General features: G+C 42.5%; 1 protein-coding gene across 1 annotated transcript in view; it reads right to left on the reverse strand.

Annotated features, from left to right (window-relative positions):
* CABLES1 (Cdk5 and Abl enzyme substrate 1) overlaps positions 1-15066 on the reverse strand; it is a 65210-nt gene that overhangs the window by 4059 nt on the left and 46085 nt on the right. Inside the window, exons 5-9 of the mRNA XM_072330160.1 lie at positions 13439-13538; positions 11779-11935; positions 10813-10916; positions 1480-1586; positions 403-610 (exon numbers count right to left, since the gene is read on the reverse strand). Coding sequence (XP_072186261.1) covers positions 403-610; positions 1480-1586; positions 10813-10916; positions 11779-11935; positions 13439-13538 — 676 coding nt within the window. The remainder of the gene's footprint in view (positions 1-402; positions 611-1479; positions 1587-10812; positions 10917-11778; positions 11936-13438; positions 13539-15066) is intronic.

Here is a 15066-nt window from a genome sequence, read left to right on the forward strand (position 1 = left end):
CCTGATGAATATAACAGTCTGTTAGATTTCTTCCCAAGTTACTGTCTACATTTAACTTCCAAAGAACAGTCTTCACTGACACTCTTAAAAACAAAATTAAAAGCAAAATGAATATCCTAAAGGTTAACTTTTGACTTATATTGACATGATGGTGGTGAGATGTATCTCAGACCTCAAAATATCCAACACCAAGGATGTTCATTCACATCAAATGGGTTTCTTTGTCCTCTGCTATGACAAGCATCACTCCTACTTCCTCATCAATGTAAAATAAAGGAATGCAGCTAGCTGACTGGAGGGCTGGATACCTAGAGGAAAGCATGACTACTGATAAACAGGCTTGTATACACCACACACTGGCACTTAATGTAGAGAGAGCACAGGAACTGTATGGATACCTACATCTATAAGATGCTTGACTTCGTGTTTTCTGAGGTCACTGCCAATTTTGGCTGCTAAAAGGACACAGGCTCCAGCACAAAGCTTTCTATTCTGCTTGTTCAGCTTCCCCTTGAGAGCGAGCTTCTCAAAGTAGACAAAGGCCATGGCTACTGTTGGCTCTTCAAAACCACATTCTTCTTGAGCAAGCTTGCGCATCTCTCTCTTCAAGCTGAATAAAGAGACCAGACAAGTATGCTGTGAATCGCATCTTAAAGTATTACTCATTTCACCGTAGGAGTCATTATTGCAGAGATTCCTTTTTAGTCAAATGGAAAGGAAAAGTGTAATTTACTGGGCAGGTGTTTATGCTCTATTTTGGGGACACACTGTATTGCTTGTTTTGACTTAATCCTTTCCCTCCAACAGACAGTTGTATCAAACTGCAGTAGTAACTGAAGAGCTTTGACATTTTTTTGTGAAAATATTTCACTGGAAGTCTGAAGCTATACACAATTTATTTAGTAGCAATGGATTGATTGCTTATGATCTACATGCAACTTTGCAGTTGGTTATGATTGATCAAATCCAAACCTGCTGTGTACTGCAGAACTCTAGTTACAGAGCAACAGGAATCAGTATCCTTTTGGCCACTTCAGTCACGTTAGATCACCATTACTTTAGTATGTATAGACTGCTACACTAGAAACAGTGACAAAATAGTACAGCTTTGCAGTGAAACCGATCACTTGTTTTGCTTCTGGCCGTGCTCTTTGCACAAGGCACAAAAGCCAACAGTGCCATAAGTCTGTAGTCTTTTTTTTTGTATTATTTTTTCTGGATCTAATAGTATAGTGCAAGCACAGCTCGCATTCTCATCCTCTTATACGTGGACACTGACACCTGAGCGGTACATGTTTGCATAGTCCCCCATCTTGTTTTCAGAGCCCACTAATCAAAGCAATCATCTGACTTATTCTGCACCTCTGCAGGTCCTGGAAAATCAACCAGTGCTGTGTGTCTCTTCAAGTACAACAGCAATCGCACTGCGATGTCAGACAGCCATATCATGTTGCAGCCATACCAAGCTTTGCAACTTACCTTCTTATTTTACTGAGGGTTAACTTGATGTGAGGGAACTTCTCCTTAAACGTCTCGTTCATGTCCTTTTTGAGATCTGATGGCTTCACATAGTCTATGACTGTGGTCTGTAACACATGGTTGAGAGAAAATCATTCTTAATAGTTTATAACAAACAAGATCACTCAATCTCCGCAAGCAAGAAATACCAAACAAATGCCAGTCAGTCTTCATGATTTCAGAGACAGGAAAAATGAAGTCTGAATTAACATAACAATTTGTTTGCAGCTGTTCCATCAGAAAGGGTGACCTGAGATCGGAGATGAATGTTCAGCACAAGCCCTGAACAGCACGTACCTTATTACAAGCCTTCCAAATACTGCTGAGAATGACCTTAAGCCAAACGTGGGTGGATGAAACCTCGCTGACCATTCTTGCTAAGCCAAAGTAAGTTATCACAATAATTGATTCGATGACCGGACTTTGTGTGTGGCTCTGAAACATACTGCCAGTCTCAAACGGACTGCTCAAAGGAACTGCTGGCACAAATTCTTGACTACTCTATCCTAGATTTATGACAAAATAGGTAACTGGCCTAAATGGTGAGTCATTCAATAGAATGAAAGATACAGTCTCAAAAATTACGTACTAAGTGAACAGAAATACTGAGTTAGAGCAACATGAGAGAAGTGTACAGCCTATTTCCTTTACCTTGAGATTCCTGTTCTTCATCATCATCCCTGGATGTGTTTAAAAACCATCTGGATGTGGTGTTCAGGGACAGGATTTAGCGGAGGGTTGTTAGAGTTAGGGTAGTACAGTTAGGTTGTGGTTGGACTCGATGATCTTTAAGGTCTTTTCCAACCTGAAAAAATCTACGATTCTCTTCTCATCCCCTTAAGAATTTCTCTGTTTAGCAGAGGGCCCTCCATGCCCAATCTGCATGCCAGCAGCAGCAGCTATGGGTGTGCAGCACTTCTCTCATTTCATCAGTCGTCATTCAGGAAACACTTGGCCAAAACTATCTACCACCACTCACTTGGTCTAAAACTATCAGCCAAATAACAGCAAACCCTTCTTTTTAGTAATGTGCCAATTCTCTTCCTGGCTTTGGCTGTTCCGACCTTGAACAAAAGCATGGAAGACAATACAGCCTCAGAGTATCCAGTTCCCGGTTTGTCTTTCCCTTCTAATTTCTGTTTATGGTTAAACTACATTGTGTTAACTGTAAACAAAGAGTGGTAGAAAGAGACATGCAAAACACACCGTGTTATGCCTTTATAGAAGATGAAACCTCCCTGTATTATATCCTTATGGGAATCTAAATCAGCTGAAAAGACCCAACTGAATATGTTTTGTTATTTTTTTTTCTTTTCTTTTTTCCCCAGTAATTAAACATGGAAGGGTTTGGGGAAGGAAGAATATGGCTTTGGAGAGCAACTGGACAACTCTTGTTATCTGGTCATGTCCCTGGCTGGATCAGATATGAGCATGAATAAGAGCAAAAAGCAACTAACCTGTCCTGCATTTTGTTTAAGAGCTATGGTACTGAAATAAGGGGTAATAACAGGAATTTAGAAGAAAGCAGACTGTGCTTCTCCCCTAAATAGCTCACAGCAGTATTTGAGGCAAACGAGCTATAATGAAGAGGAAAAAGCCAACTTCTTGGCACATGGAGTTGTTGCAGTCATACCTACCTTTAACAATGAGGGCTATTCAGCTATCTGAATTGCAGTGTGAAAAGCATAATTTGCCCAGATAAATTGCTCCCCGTGACATCTTGGCAGGTAATTTTGCTAGGCATGTCAAGCACAACAGCTGCTTGCCACAAAGTATAAATGCTCGCAAGCCCCCTCTGACACAGTTACATCCTATGCACTAATCCAGATTTTTCTCAATAACGAGAATGATTTCTTACAAAATTCTGCCCTATGCAGGAGAGCTGCCAGTTATAAGAAACTATCAAAAAGGAGGATACCACGTCAACTTTCTACAGCCAACCCTGCTGCCCTGCATATGTAGGTATGAGCCAGAGCACAGACCCAGGCAGTCCCCACAGTGTTCTGAAGGTAACATCCATATTTGGTCTTCAAGGTTGAGGCAGGCAGCTTGCTACCATGCCTGAATACAAAGAAGAAAGGTAAAGATGGAGAGGAGAAACCCTGCCCTACTTGGTCTAGAAGAGAAAGGCATCACCTGGATGCATGGGTCTGGCTGTTGCCAGGCCTGCTGAAGGCAGAAGGAAGAGCAGATTTGGCTGAATGTACAGAGTCACCTGCTTGTAGGGGGGCCCACTGCAGCCCAGCACGGCTCAGTCCTCATAAGCTGAAGAACAAATTCTTGCTGATTACCTCTCATTTATTTCCATGGGAATCTGTTTCCTACTTGCCTACTCCTTGTCTCTTCTTTTTCTTTTTTCCCCAAGATGACCATCAGAAGTTGTGTGCTTCTGATGCTTACACAGACATGCTGGGAGTTCTTTGTGATACCACAGGGATCTTCCTAGTGCTGCTGTAAGAGGACTACTGAGAAGAGCTACAGAGCATAATTTAGCACTGTTTGCTACTTGAGATACAGAAATGCGGGTCCATCATCACTCACTTATTTACAGATTCAAAAGATTGCTGAATATAGCAAGGCTACCCACTACTAAGTCCAAAGTTTATTTTGTATACTACCAGCATTTTTTGGTTGTCTTGGGCAAGCCTGGAAAGAACGAGCTTGGTGCTACTTTGCAAAGTTATACCACGCCTTGTTCCAGGCTTCACTGCAAACGTAACTACTCGTTGCTTGCTGTTACCGCAGAGCTCCTTAGTTTTATCTTAGTTATCTCCCACAAAGCCACCATGGGTTTTCCTGGCAGACCTGCTCTCGGCTCCTTCCAGGTCATCATTTCCAACTACACAGAGAACACCAAATAGCATGGATGAGCTGTGCAGGACAGAAACCACCTCGCAGAGTGAGGTCCCAAGCACCCAGCAGAGCCAGCTGGAGGGCTGTATGTAGGTGATGCTGGCCAGCAGGCTGCGCTTGCTTCCACTTCTAGCAAATGGAGGCGCTCAAGGACAGGTTGGATGGGGCCCTGGGCAGCTGAGCTGCTGGGGGGCAGCCCTGCCTACAGCATGGGGTGGGACTGGGTGGGCTGTGAGGTCTCTTCCAACCCAAACCATTCTATGATGAGACACATATGTGATCCTGCAGCTGTCTCATGGGTACCTTATACACTGCTCTGCTTTTACGGGGGAGTCCTCTGAGCCAGCTGACTGCCAGGAGACCTGCCTGTATTTAAATAGAATCTTTGTTGTTTTTTTTTTAAAGTTCTTTTTAAAAAGAGAAATAATACGTAAAGTGAAACATTCAGAGGCTTGAGAATAAGCAGACAGCTTAAAACTGAAAATGGAAAGGAGGTACAACTATTTTTAAACACAGAGATTTGTCAGTTTTGTGCTGGTGATAAGGATCTGCGATAAAGATCTCCCCCCTCCAACTCTGAATACTGCTGCTTCCTGCTAGACAACAGTCTCTATGATATAAATCACAATAATGAAATCCAGATGAAAGCCAGTGTGTGCTGGTTTTGATTCATGTAACAGGATAACAGCAGCATGTTTGAACACACTGGCTCTAAGGCAGCTGTCTCATCTTGTCAGTGCCATGCTGGAGAGCTCAACTAACTGTCCTGCTTCTCAGGAAAAGGAATTGTGCAACTTATTTTCTTTTTTCCCACGATTTTTTTGGTAGCTGCTGCAGAAGCCTGACTTGTCTCTGAACAGCGGGATGCTCCTTGCCCAGCTGATGCCTACAGAGACGACAAATTTGGGATGCTGCTCATCAGAGGGGCAGTGTTCTCTGCCACACTGTGCACCTATGAGGCTGTGGAGAAATCCCAGCCCCAGCTACCCCTTCACCTGTTCAAGCATCCTCTGTCTGTCCTTCCCCCAGGCATGGCTTGCACACTGCAAACCGCTCACCACTGAACTTTCCATAGAGCAGGAAAGGAGATGGGCTGGAGGAAACCTCAGTGTGTGCACAAGGCCAGAAGCATGGCCAGGGTGACCTAGTGACCTAAAAGGGCCAGCTGGGACCTTACTGCTGAAATGGGAGTGCTCTGACCTTTTTGTTTGCCAGCTTTTCTCCTGTTCAGCATTTCCTCTTCCTTTTCTCTCCTCTGCTTTAGAAATTTTATTTCTCTTGGGCTGTCTGGAAGTCACAAACAAAGCTGCTGTATCAAAAAGACATCAGTGCAAGCAAGGTTGAGTTCTGTCAGTCTGGAACAGCTCTGTATTGCCCACACAAGAGCACTGTACAACACTGATGCTCCAAATTTTATCAGGGGGTTGCAAACACTTCCCTAAAAGGAGCATGACATTTTTCCCATCCAAATGTTCTCAATCATAGATAATGCTATTCCCTAGCAGTTAGACATTCTGCACTGCCAGGGCTGTCACATACACCAGCACAGTACTGGGAATGATCCACCCTTCTCCCCCAACACTCTAATCTCCCATGTTTGTAACTTCTGTCATCTGGGCTCGTCTGTCTTGTTTCTCACAGCTTGCTTGCACAAAACACATTTCGCTTTAGTATTCAGAAATACTCCTCTGTTAGCTCTGCTCACGTTCTCTGTATACAAATCTGTAGATGTATATTTTAGTTTGGCGATGGGAGTTGCACAAGACGAACGAAAGCTTTGATAGATGGTGGCTGACAGATGCCTGGACAACATGATGAATGCTCGGGCTGAGGGGCTCTGCTCTGCACACTTTTTGCATGGCTGGCAGTTTTGAACTTGGAGGTTAACTTCTGTGTTATTCACACGCATTTTCAAGCAGCTGCTTTCTCAGAGGAAAGCTGTATATATAGTTTCCTAAATACAGGAGGAGGGAGGATGCCTGAAATGGTTGGAAAGATTGGCAGGATGAAATAGCATTGAAAATAAACCCTACTTTTTGGCATGCTACCAGTAAAAGATGACCTAGACTTGGGTGCCTCTACCTTCCCCTTAAGAAAGGTAAAATCAGACTAAAAAAGGTGAGTAAATGGAAGTTATACAATAAATTCTCTTCAGCTGCCTTACCCCGGACCTCAATAAATGCACTCCATGAAGAGCAGACACAAGTCCATCAGGTTTAAACAGACTGTCAGTAGCACGGTGGTAAGTTCTCAACCACACAGCAAGAAGAAGTCAGTGACGCTGTACTGCCTTAGGGCATGCCATACATGAGCTGTGTAGCTGTGAACTGTAACTCAATGTATATGGAGATGCCTTAAGTATGCATATATGTGGCAAATCCTGCCAGAGCAGAAGCTTAAAACAGTCATGGAAAATAGGAGTCATTCCTTTATAATGGTAATAATAACTACACAGAAAAGAATAAAGGAAAAGGAAGACTAAAAGAAGCTTCCATTGTTAAAAAGTTACTTTCAAAGACCTTAAACTGAAATACTTAGAATTTCACAAAGCAAACCATCTGAAAACTCCCTCTTTGAGTGCACGTAAGGATGCCAGTTTATTTTATCCTGTTAACACACCGAAATCGTTCTCCATTAATACAGTGCTCCATTGTCACAAAATACATGCTTACTGGAGCCTCAGCCAAATATAGCATCAAATCCATACAGCACTGGCTTTAACTATGAATATATACCACCACTGCAATCCTCTGCTCCCTGAGACTTTTGAGTACGAGGCGAGCAGCTGATAAGAAAGCAATCTGGAGAGGTTTAATTTATATCTACAGAAGCAGCTCAAAGAATATGGTGCCGATGCCAAAGGCCGCTGCCTGCAAGTGGAGTACTTCTGACCTTGGTGCTCCTTGTGAAAGACAGCAATGAGGAGCTGAATGCACTCCAGCACCGTGCAGGGCTTTTGTCAGACCACACGGATGGAACGGCGAGCAGTTCTAATTTTAAAACTGGATTGGAAGACCAATATCTAATAATGCAGCCTGGCTGTGCTCAACAACGGTGCTTCACTTGGCAGATGCAAGCTGATGGCCAGCCTGCTGCAAAAGCCATACAGCCTTCTGCAACACACTTTTTTGCTTTGATATCATTAAACCAATACACTGGAACTGTCATTAAGGACCAAAACCCAATTCCCAAGTGTATCCCTTGGGCACGGATAGATGGATACTGCAGGGATGTTGTTACAAGAGGGTCACTCAAAGTCAAGTTGCTACTGACCTAGGCTTTTCCTCTTGTCCTGCAAGTTCTTGTAGCAGAGAGCAGCCATGTGAACACACTCCTGTGCTCTCGTATTAGCAACAGAACCAAAGCTGTGGGGGTTGGCCCCATGCATGCTGCAGAGTGAGTTTTCTCCCCCTGCATAGAAAGTGCTCCCTTCTGCTCACAACAATGCAGGGTGAGCACAGAGACACTGCAGAACCTGGCTGCACGCTGGTTGATGTGAGACACTAGTGAAGAAGTCACTGTTCTGCCTGTTAGCTGGTGAAAGTTCCTTTTCGAGGGAGATTTAAGGATCTGCAAGAATTCCTGCTTCAGCAGTATCAGCCAGGAAGACATCTGTTAGCCATGACATGATGTTTCCCTCCCCCCGCCTCCCCCAGCATGAATTCTTCTACCTCTTACTGTTTATACTGCAGCAGAGATTGTCGACTCTCCTACAAAGACAGTCTAAAGGGAAATAATTTCTCTGGGGTAGACTAGAATTTACATATGACTAATGCAATTAACAGAAGTGGTGGGGTTTGTGCTGGACAATTATTTAAACTGCCTCTTCTGATTTGTTCATCAGGCTGTTTTGGGGCATCACTTTTAGAAATACAACAGGGAAACGCACAGCCTATAAAGCCAGGAACTTCGCTGCAAAAAAATAAAGAAGACTGATCCAAAAGCACTTTTCCTCGCCCACTACTATCTTTGAAGAGGAAGCTCTGCTATTCTTGGGAACCAGCTGAGGACTTGCAGTTAAAAATGCTCTGCAAATCGGCACTAATTCTGCTGACCACAAAGCCAATGTGAGTGATAATAACTTCAGGTTCCATAAAACAGGAGGGAGCAGCATGTTCCATAGGCGCCAATGCTAACTCCACTTATTTCAGACTAAAAGCCAAGCAGGACCACACATTTTGTCTGTCTTATGCCTCGGGATAAAGCCTGCAGTATTTATGCAAGCAGAATCCATGTAAATCTCAGTAGTGTTGTAGCAGAGGAGCAATCCTGGCCTGAAAGCAGATGGTGGGTTCTCAGGTGCCCTATCTGTGCATTCAGTGATTCTACAGCCAGGAGCACCATGCGAATCTGTTGCAGCTCAGCATCTAAAACACTGTTTGTTCACATCCTTGTCACTCACCTTTCTCTGCTAATTGCTCTGACATCTACGAGGAGGGGGAAAGCCCAACAGCTTGCAGCTGCCAAACATTTATGTTAAATGCTGGCCAAGAACTGAAACTTCAATTACAAACTGCAGCTCTCCACACACACTGCTGACACCAGAGCCACTCTCAGCTGCTCAGGCACTCAGGGGAAGCAGCAGCTGAAGCACTATTCCACCTGGGGCCACAGGTTGCTTGGAGCAACAACGACAGTGACAATGCTGTGGTCATTTCACAGAATGTTTTCATATCTGGGAAAGAAAACGCTTTGAAATTACAGCCTGTTACACTCCCGTTCACACCAGTGTGAACTGCAGGGAGTGGCAACACAAGCTGAGCCCGGAAAGCATAAGATAGACACAATACCTACTCGATGCATGCAATCCAAGTTGCCAAAGCCTGTTTAAACCTGCAGGCTCCTGGGACACTCCAGCATGACCTTTCCTCCCTTCTCTCAATGAAGGAAACACCAGCCCCTTGTGAAATCCCTCAGCCAAGCGCTGAAGAACAAACACCCGCTCCTTGGTTCCTTGTCAAGCTCCTGTGTTGCATCACAGCAAAATCTTGGATCCTGAACAAGAAAGCTCTTGGCTCATGCCAGCTATTCCCACCATCAAAGAAAACACAGCACTTCATTTCCTTCTGTCTGTTCTCAGATCAGTGCCTTCCTTTAGAGAAGGAACAAACAATGACAATGATATTAATAGTCACCCTTCAAGACCACTTTTCACCATGAATGCACCTAGTTATCCCTCTCTCACAGGGGAAAGCCCCAGCCAGCTTACCACAATACAAGCACAGTCACAGACCTCAAAATGCTGTGGTTTACTGGTGTATGTAAAAGGAGAGCACCCACATACCCAACCGTGTCTGCTTCATGGCAAGAAGAGATGGCCTCAAAGACTTTGGGTGACCTTAGAGGACTCAGATTGGCTGGAGTATGTTTCCAGCCTGAGGAAGGTTGGAAACGCAATCATGATTGCTAAGCTATGTTCATTTTGGATGCCAGTTAACAACATTTTTCTGTTTGATGGAAGACAGCTCCCTGTCCATGACAATAACCATATTAAAACCTAACAAATATCTTCCCACCCAGATGCAGCTCACAAAAAGGATGACACACTGTGGGCTGCCAGCCAAACATAATTTGACAGCCTTATAAGAAAAACTGCCTGAAATTAAGCTGAGAACTGACTGAACTTCTCACTCGGTTTTTAACCCAAATGCAGCCTCAGACTCAGGCTCAATGACGCCTTTCTGTACGACAGACAGCAAGGAGATTTGCTACAATCTATATGACGTGTGTAAAATACATTTATATTCTAGAACATGCACCTACCAATGCTATTACCAAGTAAAGACCAGTTAGGGGGCAGAAGAGAACCTGCAAAGACTGTATCTTTAAATACATCAGGAGTTTCTTTCTTCCAAGTGAGAATGTGAACGAGTCTTAAGCTGCAACATTTCAAATCCTACCCTATTTGTATATTGCTAAGAGTAATAATAGTGAAAAACATACAGATTCTGCTCATAATTGCTGCAATGAAAGGAAGGACTATCCCATGGTGAAGCAGACACCTGGGAAACATAGGCTATACAAGACACTGAGGTTCTATTCTAATGAGGGAATGATAAGCATCAAAATACAATGCAGTTTCAAGACTTTGGAAAAACCCTAATGGGCATTCTCCTATTTTGTAATAGATGCCAGTTAGAGGAAGTATAAATTTTCCTCTGTATGAGAGAGAATGAACGCATTGTTCGACAAGCCTTTCATCTAAAACATTTATGAAATACAGTGGTAACGAAAGCATTTACTGTTGTAATACCTCCGCAAGTTTGTTTTTACATGTCCCAGTAAGTAACTGTCAGATAGAACAAAGCATTTCAAACAGCTGTTATTAGTAGATTAAAAATAATAATAATCTTCTTGAATTGCAGCCAAATGCAACCTCAACGTTCTAAATACTGTTACCAACATTTACCTATGCTACACCTAGTTTTGCATATCACTTACCATATATGAAGGAAAGATTAAAACCCGCTTATGTTTGCCACATGGCCACTGGGGATCATCTAAAAGATTTGGGTCATATTCAACATAGTCTCCCAGGTCGCTGCCTACAAAACAACGGTAAAAATAACAAAGGGATTTATCACACCAAGAAATCTCTAGATGTAATGTTAGTGGCAAACTGTGAACTTGGTAATGCACAAAATGATCTTCGTGTGGGATGTATGAAAGAGAAAAAACATTTTGTATATGATATCAACTCTACATACTTCAGTAATGTGTAACACAACTCTGAAAGATACAGGAGATCGAAGGTTAATTAACTGCCTGGTAAATATGAACTTAGGGCTTAGAGAACTGCACAATTATTTGAAGCTCCATAATGAGGCCACAGGCCAAAAGTCTGCCAAACAAACGTGGCCTCACGTACCCTGCCTTGCTCAGGTGAGAGGAAAGTCAGTGGGGAGGTTTTGTTGAATTTTATTCCCAGCAACGAGTTCTCCTCTGTTTATGGAGATGTTTTGATTTGTTTCAATTAACATGCTGAAGTATCTTAAGCATACAGTGCTTTGGCATACATTTTGTGCCCAATTTTGTAAACACAGCACCTTCCAGTCTAATAAAGGTCAAAAGTATGATTTACTCCTTCAGCTTATGACTATCATGTTGCCATTGTGTATTTTCCACAGCAAACGAAGGTGATGAGCCTTTTGTGGTAGGAAGGCTGGCAGTATGACACGGAACCAGCGATTGTGTTTACTCAACCTCCCATGATCTGTAAGCCAGCTTTGCTGAACAAAAGGGAACAAGCAAGGAGAAAGGTGTTCTGAGTTCTATGTTACCTACTGCATGAGACTGTATCTTGCTTAATTTAAGCACAAAAGTGACTGGCAGAGACAAAGTGTCTCTCTATAATTGTCTATTGCCAGACTATGCAAATATATTAAAACAAACTTCTTGGTGAGTTACCTGCATCGATGCTCCCCTGGGTGCTGTTAGCCCTTGCCAAAGAAAGGCTACGATGGCTTGCATTGCGAAACTGAGAGAAGGATGATGTGGAGTCTATCGTGTTCCTCCGAGTTCCTAGAGCATTGGTTGGAAACAGGAACTGTGTATACGAAACAGTCTAAAAAGAAAGTCAGAGTATACAGATTTACTATCAGCTCAGCTGAGCAGGACCCCTTTGGTGCTCTCCAGTTTAAAGCAAGGGAAGCCAAATTAGCAAGAGACTTTCTGGTTTAATAGTTAGGCACAGATAACACATCACCTACGTGTGCTTCAGTGTGGTCAGTTTATCTATGCAAAAAAGCTTTTGCAAACGCATTAATTCTTCAACAAAACAAAACCACAAACATACACATAAGCTCTAATACACTGGATTTACAAAATCCTACTCAAGGGTCAGATACACAAACATGACCGTCTTTTCCACTGGGCCTTCTCTGTAGCAGACTTCAGCTATTATTTTTTTTAACTGAAATAGCATTCTTCTATACGGGTCCCTCAGCACACATCAGCCAGAGGCAAATCACTTGAACACCTCTTAACTTAAGCACTTTCTCTATTTCTTTTTGTCCTTCAGGATTTGGTCTGGCAAAGTCTTACTGGTATCATAAATGAGCTACCGGCTTACAGCAATGGCTACAGATCGTTCACTGCCTGGTCTTACAGCATGGACTCCATGTGAATGAATAACTTGTGATAAAATTAACTTTAAAGTGAACCAATTCCCTGCTTGCATTCTTGGCCAGAAACAGACCTTGCTTCTAGGTTTATTTAAAAAAATAACATTAAAAGGAAGAAAAAAAAATAATGAGTCTCAGACTCCAGACTGGTTTATGAGGAGGTCAGAACAGGTATCAAATAAAACATGCGAGCCTTAATTTATTTATAAGCAGACAGATTGTCCTCAAGAATTTACAGTCTGGGGTCTGGACTGTAACTCGGTTAGGTGAGCACACCATGTGCAGCAGCACTGACCTAGTGCCTTTAAATCCAGAAATGTCAGCAGGCTGGATAAACAAAGCCATCAGAAGTAAATCAGGTTTTCAGCAAAAAAATAAAAAAAAATAAAAATCATATATGATTAAAATAATCTTTCCTCTGTAGATTTGTTTAAAATGGATCAATTTTCCCTAAAGATTCATTAATTACTTATTCTATTCAAATGAACGCATACCAGGATCCAGTTTACATTAGTGTCCTCCTGCTCCTTTGGACAAATGATTACGTTAAGTAAGATCTATTTTATTAAACAAAATTGAAAGCAAACAGAATTACAGCTTACAGCTATCACCAGATATTATTTTCAAGCTCCTAACAACATACTCTGCACTGATATCTCCTGCTAGGGCCAAGGGAACACCGAGTGATTCAGTAATGCTCTACAGACTTAGACATTGCCAGAGGCAGATTTCATCAGCAAAGTTGTTAGCACTGACAGCGAGGACACTGACACTTTCTGAATTTCTGCTGGTCTTATTTACAGTTTGTATGTACTGTGCTTTAACTACTGTATTATGCTGCACGTTGCTAGCCATTTTTACACTTGCGCTTGTTGTTAGTTATGCCCTATTTTTTCCTTACTACAAAAAAAATCCTCATGAAGTAGGAACTGAAGTATCCCCACCTTCCCGTCTGCTCCAAGCTCCACACCTTCAAGACCAATGATCTCTTTCAGACACACGCCAGTAGAATGGCATTGGCGTCCACCATCCAACTTCATGTCCCTAGGGAACAGAAACCAGAGCAGAAACAGTTCTTAGTACACACCTCTTATTGACCTTTCACAATGCACTGCTGGAAGAAGGTAGCATTAACTCAAATGTATTAATGCAAAGCATTAATTAAAGCAGACCAGACAATTTCTATAGGCAGGACTGTGTTGCCTATAATATGTTACAGCAAAAACCTACCTTGCTCCTAGTTGCACCTCAGATTCTACCTATGCTGCAAAACCTTTCCTCATCACTGGGGACACTTAACAGCTCACTATGGACAGGGAACTGCAAGTCCTACCAGATTCAAATAACACCCAATAGTCTAGATGTGTATCATAATAGTCTGATGCTTCTAAAATACATGCCCCAGTGCCCCAAGCTGCAACACAGAGAAGTAATAGCCCAAATAAGCCTTCAGGAGGAATTTCTGCACCTTTAAGCACACGAGTGTCTGAAGCTCAGTGAATGTCTTCCTGGAGGCCTCAAAGGGAATGCAGGTCTTCCTGTCACCTGGAATAGAAATCTGTGTTCCTGCTTTACAAGAGCTGATGTTTTGGCTTTGTACACTCAGAGGTAAATGAGATGCCTGAGGCAATCAGGCTGTATCCCATGCTTTAACCTCACGATCAAAATGTGACTGAAGATAAAAAGGACAAAGATCAAGTTTCTGCTCCACAAACGGTGACTGCATGGAACTCCAAATGTTTATCTTGTGATATTTTTCTGGATGATTTCCACCAAGGTCCAAATGACATGCTTAAAAACCACAGCAGGAGAGATGATGACACTGAAGCTCAGAGAAGGCTCTTCACTTGACTGCTGCCCTGGGTTTACTCCTGCATTCTCTCTGCATAGCCTGCTTCCTTGTCTTCATAAGAAGTCACTCATTTTACTTCTCTGAAAATTAACAACCAGTATGTTCCCAGCAAGTCATGTATCTTGCTTCTATAAAAATCCAGCATACCTGTTTGCTGGAAAACATACCTCTAGGGCAAAAGAAAACACTGCATCCACATTTTAACCCAAACCAAGCCCTGCTAACTCACTGCCTGAGCTTCTCTTCATGCAGTGTCACGTTATCATTTTGCTTCCTGATACCATATTACTGAGAGGCTGCACAAATAATGACATAAAAATAACCTTTTGTCAGAGGCATCAGATTAGCTTCTCTGTTCTTGGGCAGAACATGCTTAAAGGAATGACATTTAGAAACACATATTAAATAGCAGTAGGTCTTATCTATGAAACAAACACACAATTTGAGGAAGTCACCAAAAAAACAAAACAAAAATCTGGTTTATCTTCAGTAATATCAGAATAGCTTAGGTTCCTTCCACAAAGATAATGAGGAAGAAATAATGCCATTATAAGTTTCAAAGCAAGTCACAGAGAAAACTCTCCATGCAATTAACAGAGAAGGCTCGATAGCTTTGTTAATTCATCCAACAAATATCTGGCATCATTTAAGGAGTCAGCAGAGCAGCTTTTCAAAACCAGAGTGGCTCTGGGGACTTAAATGAAATCAGTTCTCTGGGAG

Source organism: Excalfactoria chinensis, chromosome 2, assembly GCF_039878825.1.
Source record: "Excalfactoria chinensis isolate bCotChi1 chromosome 2, bCotChi1.hap2, whole genome shotgun sequence".
NCBI classification, from domain to species: domain Eukaryota; kingdom Metazoa; phylum Chordata; class Aves; order Galliformes; family Phasianidae; genus Excalfactoria; species Excalfactoria chinensis.